Source organism: Arachis stenosperma, chromosome 8 (genome assembly GCF_014773155.1).
Source record: "Arachis stenosperma cultivar V10309 chromosome 8, arast.V10309.gnm1.PFL2, whole genome shotgun sequence".
NCBI lineage: Eukaryota > Viridiplantae > Streptophyta > Magnoliopsida > Fabales > Fabaceae > Arachis > Arachis stenosperma.
This window is the reverse complement of record NC_080384.1, coordinates 45,593,064-45,611,109: the sequence shown is the minus strand read 5'-3', so window position 1 is coordinate 45,611,109 and position 18,046 is coordinate 45,593,064. Positions and strand designations below refer to the sequence as shown.

Here is an 18,046-nt window from a genome sequence, read left to right as displayed (position 1 = left end):
TCTTGATGGATATCATGGTGTTCAACATTCAATTTCCTTGTAGATTGCACAATGAATAATAATAAAATACTTATTCAATATAAGTAAGGACATTTTAATTAAAGTATGGATTTGGGGTTAATTAATCTTGCGAGAAACTCAGGTCAAAGGATATTCAAGTGTACGATATTCAATAATAAACGTAGCCCTTGCATCCATCGAGCGCATTTATTTTTAACAACATTAACTACTACTACTAGGACTTATGTTTTCTTTCACAGATACCCAATAATACTACTAGATGCCCTTGATTTTCAAGGAGGAGGAGGTACTATTGACCTTTCGAATTAGATAGACATGGAGATGCATCTTCTAGAGAATGAGGATGAAGCTAGTTTCACTCCTAGAGAATTGGTGTCTCTCAGAATTCAACTAGTGACATTTGCACAAAACAAAATGGAACTAATTCTGCTGAAAGGCTGATACAAAAAATTTTGCTAAGAAGACAATGAGAAATCTTGACAATGTGTATGATGGATTGATTTATTAGATTAAAAAATAAAAAACAACTTCTAAACTCTAATAACAAAAAACTTTTGCTCCTATTTTCAAATTTTAACCATTTCCTACCCACTACCAAACCCCCCAAAATATATGATAAATTAACCATCAAATTTTTAATTTTAAATCCCCCAATTTTAAATTTCAAATTTTAACAATGTGACACCTTACAGCTGCACCCATGCCTTCTCCACTCATGTTTTCTCTTCACGTACCTATTGATGGATGTTCAGTTTAATAGGTTGGCAGATAGTTATTGTATTTCTTACAAGAATAGTTAGTTTAAGTATATATAATTAACAAATGTTAGATGTTCATTTTATTAAGTAGCCGAATAGTTATTTTAATTATTAAAAATTATGAAAAATATTAAGCTTCTCTGGAGTTTGGAAAAGATTTAAAGTTATGAAAATCCTAATAGTGATTTATAAATAATGTAGCCACTCAAATAGATTTTTTGAATTTTATTCTGTAATGTAAAAGCTTCTATGCAAAGAAAATGAAATATTTAATTACAAATCTTAATTATTACCGTTCTTCATTAACGTGGCTGTGAGGAGTGATCCACGTATGATACAGCCAACCACTTCTATTCCTTGTTTGTGGTGGATGAAAATGGAGTGACGGTAAAACACGCCAACTGCAGGAGGGAGCCGCACAGCTGACGCGTTGAGATGCTTCTAGTGAGTGATGCAAAGTGCACGACGGTGCTGCTCGTACATTGGCGGGTCGCAAGACGACGTGGTCCGATACTCTGGTGGCGGCGGCTGATGTTACTATCGGAGCTTTCACCGGTGAGAAGGAAAGAGAGTGGACGAAAAAGAATTCATATCACACAGGAGAGAGAAAGACTGTTTTTGCAATATACGTAACTGCAAATTTTTATTTAATTTGAATATTAAATTAAAAATTATTAATAATTAATTAATTTAATTATCATTTGATGTTAATTTTAATTTTAATTTAATTTTTATTGTATACATTATACACTATATTTATTGACTCTCTATATTTTTTCTAATAAGAATATGGAGTTATGTGTATTAAGGATCTAAGCATGAGCTCGAATTAAAAAGGTGTTGTATTTAATGATAGTTCTTGGGTTAGTCCTTAATAGGCAATACCAAAGAAAGATGGGATTACTGTTGTTGAAAATGTGCATAATATTAAAAATATTTTATTAATTTTAATATTTTTTATATTAATAAAAACTTAATTACAAAATTAAAAATAATGTAAAGATTTAACTAAAAGAAAAAAAGTATAAAGATCTAATTATAAATTTAATAGAATTATAGAGACCAATAAAATAATTAAATTTTGATAAAATTTATAGTATTGCCGTCAAATTTGAATAGCTTAAATAATTGTGTTGAAAAGCATTTGATTCTCAACTTGAAAGCATAGGGAATATTTCTGTTCTTGTAGATATTGATCGGTGTATAGTTCGTTCGTCGGTGAATACTTGTAAGCTTTTCGTCAAGATGAGGTATACGTCGGCAATGAGAGAACAAGGAGATGGATACATGCAAAAGACACTCCAACACTCAAGTAAGTAAGTGAGTAATAAAATTTGCGAAATGTAATATGTCAAATAAACGTTTTACTTCCCTTTTATATTTTGGGATGAAGTATCAGCAGTTATACTCTCAATAATTTGCATTAATAGAGAGTAATAGCATATCAGTACGTTACAATATTTTTTTGGTGTCCGTTATTGATAATTGATCTATATCGTATACTGACGAGTTATAGCATTAAGGACGAGTTATAACGACCATATCACATAACTGATGTATAACATATATTGCCGAGTTATAGCATTAAGGACTAGTAATAGCGGCCATATCACAGCTTCCAAACTTAACCTGACTATATTTTGATAAAGCAGGTTGAGCTTTTTTAGTTATAACTCGGCGGTCTGAGTTATAGGTATGGAGCACCCAGATCAACTTACTTTATTAAAATAAAGAATAAAATAATTTGAATTTCATACGTGATTTGAAGTTAACGTTATTGAAAAGTGTAATAGTCTTGTCATGATTGTGCCTTTAATTTTTTCAATATAATTTTGAACCGTTGATTTAATAGATGCAACAATTAGAGTTTTTCATGGAACTGAATAGTTTCATTAAATGTGGCATTTGGTTTATGTTTGGAATCCTGAAAGGATTCATAAAGGCAATATTGCTTTCCTATTGAAGCATTTTAGAGTCTTAAAGACATGAGTAAAAGAGGTTAGTTTGTGTTACTGCCACTGTTTCTTCTTCTTCTTTTCACTTTTCTGAAAGAATTGCAGGTAAGGAAAAATATAAAGTTGAGGAACACGACTCTTATAACTGGGTAAGTGAGGATGTGAGGATTCGGAGTTTACTGTTTGTTGATGAGAGTAGTGTTTGTGAGATTGATTTGGTTTGGACTGTTTGAGTTCGATTTGATAGATAGCTGAGTAATTGATAGATTGATATTTAATTTAGGCAATAGTTGTCGTTGATATGTTGGTCCTTTATGTTTGTTAGGGATGTGATAGTAGAGCGAGAATATATATCATGTCTTTGTTTCATAACTGAGTTAGACAATGACTTGTTTTAGATTGCCATTTATGTATTGGTCCCCGTTGCTGAGACCAGTTTGATAGAAGTGAATTGGTTGGGCGAGAATATCGCGTTAATTCACCTTTGTTTGGTGATTTGATCAATGATTGAGTTTGATTACACATGTGTAAACGATACGACTTTGAATTGAACAGTTATCGCGAATGGATAAGTGTTTGTGCTTGTTTGATATTTGATTGAATTTGTTGACTGTTGATAGTCATAGTTCGGAAGATAGTTGATATAGATCTGATGATAGTTGATATAGATTTGACAATAATTGATATAAATATGATAATGATTGGTATAACTCTAAATAGATATGATAATGATCGATATAAATCTGATAATGATTGATATAGATCTGAATAGATCTGGTAATGATTAATATAGATCTGAAAATAGAGATAATAAATATAGATCGAAAAACAGAGATAATAGATATAGATAAGAAAATAGAGATAATAGATATAGGTCAGAAAATAACAGAGATAACATATATAGATCAAAAAATAGATAGAATAGATATATATAAGAAAACAGAGATAATAGATATAAATCGAAAAATAGAGGTAATAGATATAGATAGAAAAACAGAGATAATAGATATAGATAAAAAAATAGAGAGAATAGATATAGATCGAAAAACAGAGACAATAAATATAGATAAGAAAAACAAAGATAATAGATATAGATAGAAAAATAGAGATAATAGATATAGATCGAAAAATAGAGATAATAGATATAAATTAAAAAATAGAGATAACAGATATAGATTGAAAAACAGAAATAATAGATATTGACAAAAATTAGAGATAATACAAAATTAGAGATAATTGTCTTTTTTTTTTTTTTTGGGAACGGGGGAGATACAAATTATTTAAGAAGACAATACAAAATCAAATCTCAAATTTCGTCTTTCAAATGACAACCAAGGTCTCTTTTGTAATTGAATTTCTTCAAATAATTAATTAGATCCTCTTGCAATTAAGTTTAGCAAGAAATCCTTATAGTTCCCTTTAGCAATGTCTTGTATTTTGTGTGGTAAAGTAACTCCGTAAAGGTTATTGTAATCGGCCATTATCTCTTTAATATCAATGTCAGCTCGAGTAACAATCACACGACCAAGTGCTTTTTTAGTGTTCTTATCAACATCAATTTTCAATGCCGAATCCAAAACCTGAGGACACAACACAATAATAATAATAATAATAATAATAATAATAATAATAATAAGCACAAATGTTAACATAATATTCTGTTAAACTATATAGAATATTTATTTTGTTTAACAGAATATTCTGTTAATTCTAGTATTTTTATCATGGTAGAGACTTAATTACAAAATCTAATATAGTATAGGGACTCAATCAAAAAAAAAAAGAATATAAAGATCTAATTGAAAATTTAGTAAAATTACAAGGACTGACAAAATAATTAAACCATGATTTAATTTCTCAATGTATGTATATAGAGCTTCAAATCTTACCTTACAAAAATATATTTGAGGGGTACAAAGACATTGCACAGCCTCTTTGAACCTTATGTCATCAAGATCCTAGTAAAAGTAGGTGAAATTTTTGTAAGAACTAGTTAAGATTTATCAACAGAAAATGGTGTACAATAAAATTACATGAGGACTACACTTTTATAAGATTGTTGCACACGCAGAGGCCGAACCAAAATTAAATTTTAATAATAGAGGCTCAAATTCTTATGATTAATATTAATCATTGTATTCGACCGTGAATGTTTTGATTGTAAACTAAGAAAGAGGTCTATGATCATTTAAAATATCAATGGAATGAATTCTTAATAAAATAAAAGGAAATTAATTAATTCTTTTTTTTTAAATTAATTGATTTTTCATTTTGTACATGCAGTAATCATTGGCGAGCAGCATACTCTTAAATAGAGCTCAATAGCATGGTGGATTAGTCTTTAGTTTGTCGGACTGAGAGATACCGTCAAAAATCAAACAATTTAATTATTCTATTAAATAATTTGTTCATAAAAAAATCTATGATCAATTTGTTATTTTTCTAAAATATATTAGATATTATTTTATTCTTATTTTATTTCAGTTTATCAGAGGTCAATAATATTAAGAATATAACGTTAATATTAGAAAAATAAAAAAATTTAAATTTTATTTTATTTAATATTTATTAATTATTACAATAATTAATAAATATTAAATAAAATAATAAATAAATACTAAATAAGATAAATTTAAACGATTTAAATTACTTATTTTTTATGTTCCTAACATTATCGATCATTAAATACCTCATCAAGGTTCTTGCCAGAAATATCTTTGTAGTGGTTGTATAGTGCTTTGAGATGAGGCTTGCTTCTTGTTGCTAATATCCTTATGACTTCATCATCTTCATTGATAGGTTTCTTATGAGCATTCTTAATCACATCAAAAATTATTTTTGCTTCTGATTTTGCATGCTCATTCTTAATCTTTGCTCCTTCATACCTATAAGCACTTACAAGTGCTACCAAGAACTGTTTGTTTCCAAAAGCAATAAATAATGTTATTCAATTAAATTATTATAAATTTTATCTATCTTCATATTTGATGTTTACTTTTATTTTATCAAATTCATCTCACTTCTCACATGTCATTAGTTTCAACTTTCAAAGTATGGACAATGTTAACAAATAATTATTCGAGATGTTTGCATGTCCCCGTCAAAAACATTGTTACCTATATTATTTTTTTATTAACAATAGGCTTATCATTATAATTATTTTTTATTAAGAGTATATAAAGAATACATAATATAAAATAAATAATCTTTTAATTTATTTTTTTGGTTAGCTTAAGATAGAGATTGTGTATCAATTAAGTGTGAAAAATCGTGAAAACTTGAGTTGATAAAAAAATATTGAATTGACAAGATATCTAGAATGAGTATCCACTTATGTGAAACCAGAATAATTAAAATACTATGTGCATTAATGTGTTATATTTATTTATAAAAAAAAGAAAATTTACAATATAAACTATATATAGTAATAAATAAGAGGACAAAATTATCCTAAAGTTAAGCTAATAAAAAAATCAATGCATATGTGATAAAATTAAAAGATAATTTAGTACATGAGTTTATAATATAAAACTGAAAATTATGGGTAGCTAGGCATGATTTTAAAAGTACATAAAATATGTGTATGTTAAGTGAAAATTTAGGCTAGTCAAGGATTCAATTTATAGCTCACTTGACCATACATATATCCTCACCCTTGCCTTAACCTCATTGTTCTTTGAAAAAATCTTATGATGTTTGTATTTGTACATTAAATATTTGTTAATTGGTTAGATGAAGAACAAAATCTTAAAAAACATGATTAGAGAAGAATAGATATATTATGTACTCTTTATATACTTTCACTAAAAAATAATTACAATAATAAGTCTATTATTAATAAAAAATAATCTAAGTAACAAACATAAAACTTAAAAAAAAAAAGATGTACGCATGAATTAAAAATAACATAAATATTGGCATAAAATATATACGATCAAATAAATGTAAAAGTTAATAATAAATTAAAGCAAAATAATTTCTCGAACAACATACAACTATAATTGAAGCAGTAGGTTTAATTATTCTATTTTCTTTTCGGGTAAACTATATCAAAATCGTCTCCAATTTTTTATAATACAAACAAAAATATCTTATACTTTTGATAACGTAAAAAATATCCTCAAAATATTAGAAAAGACCACAAAAAATTATTTTTTATATAGATGACAACTAATTTTTTGTATTTGATAAACTATTTATTCGATTATCCAAACTTTTATTAAAATAACTGGATGACTCTTTAAAAAGTATATAGAAATAAGTCAATGAGTAATAGCTCAAATGGTATAGTTTTCTCATACTCAATTAAAAGGTTGCGGATTCGAGTCTCCTATTTATAAAAAAAATATATAGAAATAAAAAAGTGCATATAATTTCAATCTCTATAAACTTTTATTTTTGAAAGTATTCTTGGCCATTGACAAAATAAAATCGCAAAAAAAAATTTACTTAATATAAAATCATCAAAATTTATGGATAAAAATATTTAATTTTTTCAATAATATACTTACAAAAAATCACATCAAAATCCAATCTCTAAAATATTTTTTTGAGAATATTTATTTTACATTGGATATTTTTGTCACGTTTTAAATTATTTTAAAAATATTTTTATCATTTGCAAAACTGAAAATATTTTATCAGAAAATAGATTCTCTCAATTTTTTCTTTCAATTATTTGATAAAGTGTAGATCTCTTACATTATAATCTTTAAGTGAAACAAAAAAATATATATATAAAAATATTAAATGATAAAAATTACACTTTATCAAACAATTAAAAAAAACTCATATTTTATTGGCTTTTTAAAAATTGGAGACGATCTTAGTAATTTAATATTTTTGAATTACCTTGCGCTCAATGCCATGAATGTGAGAGGCAACATCCTCTTCAATGGAGTGATCAAAGAGAGAATGGTATGCCTTTCTAGCTCCCAATAACTCTTCAGAAGATCTTGTGCATGCTATCTCAACCAACACTCCATATGATGCTTTTCCCTTCTTTATTGCTTCTTTTACTAAACGGGCATCCCTCTCCCATGGATGCATGGACCACAACATAACTGTGTTCTGATGAAATCAAATACACTTAGGATAGCACATTTTGGATTATTGAGAATAAAATATTTTTTTGAGAAAAAGGATTTAATAACTAATATAACTCAAATTTGATTATTTCAAACATAGTTTAGTTTGAAATTAATTAAAAAAATAAAAACAATTTATTAGTTATCACTACTTATCAAACAATTTATCTGATGTAGTTGCATTTATCAAAAATGTGAATATACATATCAAATATCATTGCCAAAGGTGTTGGCAGAAAAAATGAGATGTCTAATTTATAGATTCCTGATGACTTATTTGGATATATCGATGAGGGCAAATTCAAAGAGAGTGTCTATATAAAAGTCGATGATAGAAAAATTGAAAAAAAACTTGCAAAATGGAAGGTAGGACTAGTATCAAAAATAGGAAAACTAGTCATAATAAAGTAGTAATAAATAATCTTTCGTTATATCATCTGAGGCTATTCAAAATGCTGAAAACAGTGAGAAAAAAATTATTTCCTTCTAATCAAGCTTTTTTGGGAGAAGAAAAAGAAAAAAAAGTGATGCCTACTGAAAGGTATCAAGAACCTTGGTTGAAGATTGAAGAATTAAAGAAGAAGAAGGAGATTAGAGAGAAGAGAGTGAAGAACATAAATGTGTAATTGTGTATGTTGTAAAAGCTATTACTGTAGCAGTAAGAGTTGCTACTTATAGTTGTAGCTTGAGTGTGAGTTACTGGAAGGTTCCAACATCAACTAGTTCTAAACAGTAGCTAGTGGCTTAAGGCTTAACTAACTATTACAACTAACTAACCAATTGAGCCACAGGCCTAACAGCAACAAAGCCCACTAGTTATATTGTAACTAACTCAGCTGAATACAGTTGCTTAAGCTTAAGCTTACCTATCATGACCTCTACTTTCACCTTCTTCTTGTGTTGTTGTATTTTGATCATCATGCATCATCATCTTTACACATTTGTTTTGCTGGTTCTGCTGATTATTGCCTCTGCTCTTCAACTCTCCCGTTGCACTGTCAAGACTTTTAATATTCAATTTTCTCCTGAAGTGAAGAAAATTCTCAGAGGACACAGCCTTTGTCAAGATATCAGCCACTTGCATAGCTCCTGGAATGTGACTTACTTTAATGTCTTTGCTATTTACATGATCCCTGACAAAGTGAAGGTCTATATCAAAATGTTTAGATTTTGAGTGTAAGATTGGGTTGGCAGCAAGTAGAACCGCACTTAAGTTATCACAGTAGACCATGGGTGCCTCTTTTGATGGAAATTGCAGCTCAGACATTAAGTTTTTCACCCAAATTAGTTCAGCTACCAAGTCTGCCATACTCCTATATTCAGCTTCTGTGCTTGACCTTGCTACAGCTGTTTGCTTCTTTGAGGCCCAAGAGACTAAATTTGAACCAAAGAATATACAGTACCCACTTGTGGACTTCCTGTCATCAGGGTCCCCTGCCCAATCTGAGTCACTATAGGCTGTGATTTCCATGGAGTTAGCTTTGTTCAAATGCAGTCCATGATTTATTGTACCACTGAGATATCTTAGTATTCTCTTCACCATTTTCCAATGACTGTCTAAAGGGGCTTGTACAAACTGTGACATCTTGTGCACACTATATGAAATCTCAGGTCTGGTCACTGTTAGATATTGCAGGCTACCAATAATCGATCTGTAAAGCTGAGAATCACCAAAGTTGGAGCCACCTAGGGCCGATAATTTTATTGTTGAGGGCAGAGGAGTGTGACAACTTGAGCAACCTTCCATATTTGCTTTCTTCAATACCTCATTGATATACTTCTGTTGAGAGAGAAGTAGTCCTCCATCACTTGTTTTTGCCACTTGAATTCCAAGAAAATAGTGGAGATTGCCCATGTCTTTGAGTGCAAATTTTGCATTTAGCCTTTCAATTACTTCTTTTATCTGAGTTTCAGCTTCTCCTGTGATGATTATATCATCAACATACACCAATACAAAGGTCTTTACTCTATTCATCTCCCTTAGAAACACCGACACATCTGATTTTGTTGCTTTGAATCCAATCTCTCCCAACCCGTTAGCAAGTTTGTGATACCACTCTCTAGGAGCTTGCTTTAGTCCATAGAGAGCCTTGGTTAACCTACATACCAAAGAGGAGTCACCCTTTTCATATCCCTTTGGCTGCTTCATATACACTTCTTCCACCAAATCTCCATGTAAAAAGGCGTTATTTACATCCAACTGCCTAATAGTCCAAGACTTAGCTAGAGCAATTGACAACAGAATTCTGATTGAAGTGGGCTTGACCACTGGACTGTATGTTTCAGTGAAGTCAAACCCTAGTCTCTGTGAGTACCCTTGTGCTACCAGCCTTGCCTTGTACTTTTGCAGAGACCCATCAGAGTTGTATTTAATTCTGAATACCCATTTGCTTCCTATTGCTTTTCTATTGGGGGGGAGAGTAACGAGTTCCCAGGTTTTATTTTTCAACAGGGCTTCATATTCCAGGTCCATAGCTGCCTTCCATTCAGGGGTTTGAAGTGCTTGCTGTACATTTCTTGGCTCCACACTGGCCAGAAATACTCTTGGTTTGAAAATGCCAACTTTGCTCCTAGTGATCATAGAGTGTGTATTCACGCTTGGTGCTACTGGAGGTGCTTCTTCTTCAAGTGGTAAAGCGATTTCAATGTCATTTATAGGTACAGGGATGGGGGTTGCTGAAGCTGCTGCTGGTCTTTGAAGTGTTGTTGTTCTGATTGAAAACACAGGTTCAGGTCTAATTCTGCTATGCTGCTGCTGTTGTGTGAGGATTTTTGAATTGTTTGGTCTTTGTTGCTGCTGCTGCTGAACAGTAGTTTCAGGAGTGCTTCTTAGTTGTTGTTGCTGCTGTCTTGGGCTGATTAGCTGTTGTAATTGCTGCTGGTGCACACTAGTATTACTCACTTGTTGCTGTCTCAGGTTGATTAATTGTTGCTGCTGTGTTGGACTGATTAATTGTTGTAATTGTTGCTGTTGTGCACTAGTGTTAGTCATTTGCTGTTGTCTTGGATTGATTAATTTTTGCTGCTGTCTTGGGCTTATTAGTTGTTGTAATTGTTGCTGCTGCTGCTGCCTTGGGCTTATTAGTTGTTGTAATTGTTGCTGCTGATTTGGAGTGATGAATTGTTGCTGCTGCTGCTGCCTTGGGCTTATTAGTTGTTGTAATTGTTGCTGCTGATTTGGAGTGATGAATTGTTGCTGCTGATTTGTAGTAATGAATTGTTGCTGAAGCTGCTGCTGTCTTGAACTGCTTGGAGTCATTGATTGCTGTTGTCTTGGGCTAATTGTTGCCAATTGTTCCTGCTGCTGCTGACTTGGAGTGATGAATTGTTGCTGCTGTTGCCTTGGGCTTATTAGTTGTTGTAATTGTTGCTGCTGATTTGGAGTGATGAATTGTTGCTGCTGATTTGTAGTAATGAATTGTTGCTGAAGCTGCTGCTGTCTTGAACTGCTTGGAGTCATTGATTGCTGCTGTCTTGGGCTAATTGTTGCCAATTGTTCCTGCTGCTGCTGACTTGGAGTGATGAATTGTTGTTGCTGCTGCCTTGGGCTTATTAGTTGTTGTAATTGTTGCTGCTGATTTGGAGTGATGAATTGTTGCTGCTGCTGCCTTGGGCTTATTAGTTGTTGTAATTGTTGCTGCTGATTTGGAGTGATGAATTGTTGCTGCTGCTGCCTTGGGCTTATTAGTTGTTGTAATTGTTGCTGCTGATTTGGAGTGATGAATTGTTGCTGCTGCTGTCTTGAAGTACTTAGAGTCATTGATTGTTGCTGTCTTGGACTAGTTGTTGCCAATTGTTGCTGCTGTGTTGGACTGATTAATTGTTGCTGTGTACCAATATTGCTCAACTGTTGCTGCATTGTTGAGCTTGCCAATTGTTGTTGTTGGTATTTTTGTCTATTATTTCCTGAATTGTGCAACTGCTGCTGCTGTTCTTGCTGTCTTATGATGTCAGATATGCTTCCTAACTGCTGTTGATGAAGCTGCGGTCTATCAGTGTTAATTAAGGGAATTCTTGGACATATTGGAGCTGCTGGACTTGACACATAACTGCTTAGTTGCTGCTGCTTGTTTTCACTTGTTTGTGATGCTTGTGATCTCATGGTTGTATTGTGCTGTTGCTGGTGGACTTTTCCTACTGATTGTTGTGAGTGTGGATTAATTTGCTGCTGCTGTTCACTATTGTCAATGTTAACTCGAGGAATTCTAGGCATCATTGAGATTTCTGGTGTTGAGCTTGGATCATCTAGCCTCTCATCCTGCTTAGCTGCTTCTTCAAAAGGAAATCTGTCCTCAAAGAAGATTACATTTGGAGTTGTAATGATCTTTCCTTGTTGAGTGAGACACTTGTACTCTTTTTGAGTTGTCCCATACCCAACAAATGTGCATGGTGATGACCTGAAATCCAACTTGTGCTTGTTGAAGGGTCTTTGGTGAGGAAAGCATAGACACCCAAAAACCCTTAGATTCTCATAGGAAGGTCTCTTTCCAAATAGCTTTTCTGTAGGTGATTGTCCCTGTAAAACTGGTGTAGGCAGCACATTGATTAACTTGGTTGCTGTTGTAAACGCTTCCCCCCAAAATTTTGTAGGCATTGAAGCTCCAGCCAGTAATGTTAGCCCCATTTCAATCACATGCCTGTGTTTTCTTTCTGCTGAGCCGTTTTGCTGGTGAACATGTGGACAAGAGAACCTGTGGCAAACTCCTCTTTCCTGCAATATCTTTGACAAACTAACATATTCAGCCGCATTGTCACTTTGAATCATCTTTAATTTTGTATTTAGTTGCAATTCAATCATTTGGTGAAAGTGATTAAAGACTGATTTAAGCTGAGCTCTAGACTTAAGAAGGTATATCCAAGTAAACTTTGAAAAAGCATCAATGAAGTTCACAAAATACCAGTTTCCATTATTGTCAGATATGGGTGCTGGCCCCCAAATATCAGTGTATACAAGTTCTAATGGTTTTGTGTATATTGTTTGTGAAACAGGAAAAGGTAATTGATGCGATTTGCCAATACAACAAGCTGGACATTCTAGTTTATCAATTTTAAAAGAAAGATTACAAACACTAAGGACTTTTGACATGACACTTCTGCTTGGGTGTCCCAATCTTGCATGCCAAAGAAGAAGGTTATTCAAGCTTTTTAGAGAAGAAACATAGGCTGCTGGTGTGTGTGCAGTGGTAAACTTGACAAATTTATACAATCCTCTATCAACACTCCCTTGAAGGACAATTTCCTTGTTTTCCTTAGATTTAATGCAACATTTATCAGCATGGAATTCAAAGAATACTTTGTTATCACAGCAGAATTTATGCACACTCATCAAGTTCTTAGTGATTTCAGGTACATGCAACAATTTTCTCATCAAGAACAACTTAGAGCTTAAATCAGACTTAAAACACGAATTACCAACAAAATTGATTTGCAAACCTGTACCGTTGCCTATCACAACTTGCTCATCTCCTCCGTACTCCTCCTTTTCCATTAGATTCTGTTCATCATGTGTCATGTGATGCGTAGCACCTGAATCAGGGTACCAATTTGGGTCTTGAATGGTTGCTGGAGTTGCCAGCACATTGCTGTAATTGGCTGCGGGTTGGGAAATCTGATTGTTGTATCCTCCTTCATTGTAGCCTGCATCATATTGATCTTCACTGTACCTATACCAACACGTCTTTGCTGTGTGGCCTATTTTGTCACACACTTGACACTGTGGTTTGTCAAATTGACTATAGCCTCTTTCTTGATTGTAGCCTCTTGAATCCCCATAGTTTCTTGAGTCACCGTAATTTCCTCTTCCATACTGGCCCCTTCCATAACCAGAAGCGGATTGTCCCTGTGCTGTTCTGCCTCCATTGTATTGTTCCTGCATCACTCTGCCACCTGCATATGAGCCTCTGCCTCCTCTGTACGGTCTGCCACCTCTGCCTCGAAAACCACCTCTAAATCCACCTCTTGACTGCTGATTTTGCCCTGGTTGAATGTGCTGAGCTAAATTGGCTTGAACAAAAGCTTCTGGTCTTCGAAATCTTGCTAACATGCTTTCATGTGCTAAAAGTAAGGCTTCTAATTCTCCTACTGTTATTCCTTGATATCTTGTTGTGGTTAGGACAGAGGTTATAAGCGATGAGTATTCTTCGGTTAAACCATTCAAGATCGCATTCACATGGTCACTTTCTTTTATAGGTTCTCCTACGGAAGCTAAAGCATCTATGGTTCCTTTTATAGACAACACATAATCAGTAACAGAAGCACCAATCTTAATAGTACTTAGCTGGTTCTTAAGCTGCATTACTTTTGCCTTGATCTGAGAGGAGAAGTGATCTTCCAGTCTCTTCCAAACTTGACATGTATAGGTGCATCCAACCATCCTTGTTGTGAACGGTTTGCTCATTGAAGCTAACAACCATGACTTGAGGAGTGCATCTTGCCTCTTCCATTTCTGGAACTCAGGGTTCACTGTACTAGATCCACCGTTTTCTGACACTAGGAACTGCAAAGGGATTTCTTCTCCTGTAATATGATTCAACATGTCATTTCCTTCAATTGTTGATTCTACTTGATCTTTCCATTGAAAATAGTTGTCCTCGTCCAACTTCATAGAGATTGGTGTTGCTGTGAAACCTTGAGTCATTGTGGCTGAAATTTAATTGAATCAGATCTTGCACTTTCTTGCGGAAGTAGTGGTACCGTGGGCTCTGATACCATGAAAGGTATCAAGAACCTTGGTTGAAGGTTGAAGAATTAAAGAAGAAGAAGGAGATTAGAGAGAAGAGAGTGAAGAACATAAATGTGTAATTGTGTATGTTGTAAAAGCTATTACTGTAGCAGTAAGAGTTGCTACTTATAGTTGTAGCTTGAGTGTGAGTTACTGGAAGGTTCCAACATCAACTAGTTCTAAACAGTAGCTAGTGGCTTAAGGCTTAACTAACTATTACAACTAACTAACCAATTGAGCCACAGGCCTAACAGCAACAAAGCCCACTAGTTATATTGTAACTAACTCAGCTGAATACAGTTGCTTAAGCTTAAGCTTACCTATCACCTACAATCCGTTGGAGGAAATTTAATTTGAATATGGAAGCAAAAGAAGTGTTGAACTTGACTATGGAAAAAAGAGGTGCTTCACTTCGTTGTGGATCAGAAGAAGCAGAACTCGAACCCTGCGAGTTGTGTTCTTCAAAATGTAAAAAAAAAAATTACCCAGAACAAGAAAAACGAATGGTCCAAATTTCACGTTTCAGATTTCAAATTCTATCAGTTACAAATCGGATCATGCGTTATGACATCATGTAATAGTAGTAATATGGCAAAATTTATCATAAAAAATAAAGAACCTAAATCAAATAGGCTTTGGAGTGACATAATTAAAGACATCAAAATATGTAATTGATTGAAAGATATTGCATGAAAAGAGATTATGAAAATAGGAAAATTGTTTAGTATAACAATCAATAAATTATATAATCAATCATAAGTCACTCATAAAACTCTTCTCCCCATTTAAATCGAGCATGTAACTTAACAATTAAAAAAAACTACCTACTCTTTCTCTCTTCTTTTTGGTCAAATGCAATCTTAAACTAATTAATTTAAAAATATATTTTCGACTAAAAAAATTCAAATCAAAATATCTAAAATAAAATATCGTTATATAAAGGTACATTTTATGCACTATAATTATGGTGATCATGAATTTTAATAATATTTTAAAAAATTAACTAAAATCAAAATAATTTTTTTATTATTTGAAAATAATTTTATTTTAAAAATAAAAAATAAAAAATTATTAAAATAAATAGTTTTACTTATAAATAATAAAAAAGACCTTAATTTTAGTTATATTTTTTAATTTTTACCAAATTTTCATAATCATTAAAATCACTATAGTTATGGCCGCAGTGGAATTCCCTTATATTATTAAACCAATCAATATTGTTTTATTAACAACTTTTATATGTTCATATATGAATTAGTCAGCATGAATTCCATATTTTTCTTTTAGTAAAGATAATAAAGGTAGAAATTATTCTTACAAAAATATTTAAAAAAAAAAAGAGAGAAATAAGGGCTAAATACACGACTATACGTTTAATTATTGTGAAATATAAAGTAAATAAACCGAAGGAAAAAAATTTAATAATTATTATTAAGAATGTACCTTAAAACGGACAAATTCATGCTTGAGAAGACGAGCATAGTGATCATCCCATCTTTGAAAATGGCGTTCTTTATCCTCAATGAACAAATTTGGTGTCTTCTTTCTGAAAGCTTCTCTCTCCAATGGATCCCATTTTCCCAATATTGTTACCAATGCACTCTCCTCCACTCCATGCCCTTTCATTACTCATCAACCATCATTTAATTTCTCAATAATAATTTCCAAAAAACTTTTAAGAAAAAGAAAGAAAACAAAGAAATATATAGGTAAAATTTTTATATATTTATATATAATTCAAACATATTCTAAATACAATTTTTATTATAATCATTGAATTGTAATTCTATACTAAAATTTTAAATTTATAAACAAAATAAATATCGTTTTCAATCTCTAACCATTTACACAAATGACAATAAAATTAAATATTTCTTATAATTTAAAAATACTTAATCGATCCTCAATTACTTATATATTAATTTGCTCAAATTATTAGTTCATATAACCAGATTGTCAAATGATTATCTATTAATATGTCAGGGTCCACATGAAATTAAAATTGGTTCTTTAAATATATAGATACAATCAATAAATAAAATATAGATATATATTATAAAAGTGAAAGTGACTTAATATAATTCTTGAAATTAAAAGGATGGAATATATAGTATAGAAGTTGGATAGATTTGAAAGAAATTTTGAAAAGAACCTGAGAGTGCTTGGGGGACAGCTTCTAACTCTTGATTGAGTTCCATTTTCCAAGATTATGGACAGCACAAGAGAATGAGATTATGAGATGTGTTCAATGAAGGGCATGTATATGTTTCACTTTATATTAGCCTGGAAGGTTATTTTCGTCATTTTAGTGTGTATTGAAATGTAGGAATTATTTTAAAAAATTAAAAAATTAAGTCTTGCTTTGCTGTAACAACATATTTATTAATTGATTAATAATGTAGTTTTTGCACGTGGAATAAATACTCTAGAAAATGGTTACATCACAAACACTTGAAATGACACATTTGTCCCTTAGGAACAAGTTTAAACTTGTGTTTGGTAATTTATAAAACCTTCAATCTCTCAATGTAACTTTTCTTTCTTTTTTTAATTAAAATAAAACTGAAAATAGCCGAAAATATTTTTTGTATTTTTAATAAAGTATAATAAAAATTGATTGACTTTAATTTACCTATAAATAATCATTATTAACATATGTTGACTCATTTTGTCTAAAATTGTTATGATTTAGATACGCTTCTTAGATTTTTTTTTCAATCTTGTCAATTTAACTAAAAAATATTTTTATGGGAAGACAAGAAAAATTGTTATTCTATGCATAATTCTAAAAAAGTTTCTATAAAACTAAAAGAACAAAGATGAAGTATAATTCTAATTAAAAATGGATTAGGATAAATTGATAACAAATAAATTTTCTAATCTCAACTTAACTAGTTGATAGTTATGTTATAATTTGAAGTTACAAACCCATGAAAATGTTAAAGTTACATCTAAACTAATTAATGTTTAAAACCCAAATTAGTTCTAACTTTAAGTTACATACAAACTTGAGTTACAAAAAGCTTGATAGATATTTTAATTTTAATTGTATTTTTTTCAAAATGATGCTTCTGTCACAAATGATATATACGATGAAAAATAATGAGAGATTATTCATGCACTACTCATTGTTCTTTCAACAAGTTAATAAAAGATGTCAATATTTTGTAATTGCGGCCATGTCCCTCTTTTGTGTGTATATACAAATAACGCCATAGATTTGTTTCAATTTTTTGTTTGGCCCCTTCAATTTCCAAAAAGTAAATAAAAATTCTATTATGGCCCTTCAGAACGTGGTAATCTAAAATATAGCAGAATCATTATTTTAATAATAGATAAATAGATACAATGAAAAAAGAATATATTCCTTTGTCATAGTCATCTATTTGGTCTCTTTTATTCTTCTTTCCATTGTCATTATTATTATGCAAAAGGCATTAATAATGTTGTTAAGACTTAATAATTCATCAGCTTGTTGTGTACCTAACTCCATATTCCTTTCTT

The 18,046-nt window shown here is 31.4% G+C and overlaps 1 protein-coding gene across 1 annotated transcript; it reads right to left on the bottom strand.

Moving 5' to 3' along the window:
• Window positions 1-4,004: 4,004 nt before the first annotated feature.
• Window positions 4,005-16,779, bottom strand: LOC130946513 (annexin D4). Its single transcript, XM_057875277.1, has 6 exons — window positions 16,695-16,779; window positions 15,986-16,161; window positions 7,586-7,804; window positions 5,424-5,648; window positions 4,624-4,692; window positions 4,005-4,314 (listed from the first exon to the last, which is right to left on the bottom strand). The coding sequence occupies exons 1-6, from the start codon at window positions 16,738-16,740 to the stop codon at window positions 4,102-4,104; spliced, it is 948 nt and encodes a 315-aa protein (XP_057731260.1). The 5' UTR covers window positions 16,741-16,779; the 3' UTR covers window positions 4,005-4,101.
• Window positions 16,780-18,046: the final 1,267 nt, after the last annotated feature.

Coding starts and splice junctions, on each gene's coding strand:
- LOC130946513 (XM_057875277.1), bottom strand. CDS start 16,740: ATGGAACTCAATCAAGAGTTAGAAGCTGTCCCCCAAGCACTCTCAG. Junction 7,805..15,985: donor ATGAATTTGTCCGTTTTAAG/GTACATTCTTAA, acceptor TGATTTCATCAG/AACACAGTTATGTTGTGGTC. Junction 4,693..5,423: donor CTGGCAAGAACCTTGATGAG/GTATTTAATGAT, acceptor TACTTTTACTAG/GATCTTGATGACATAAGGTT.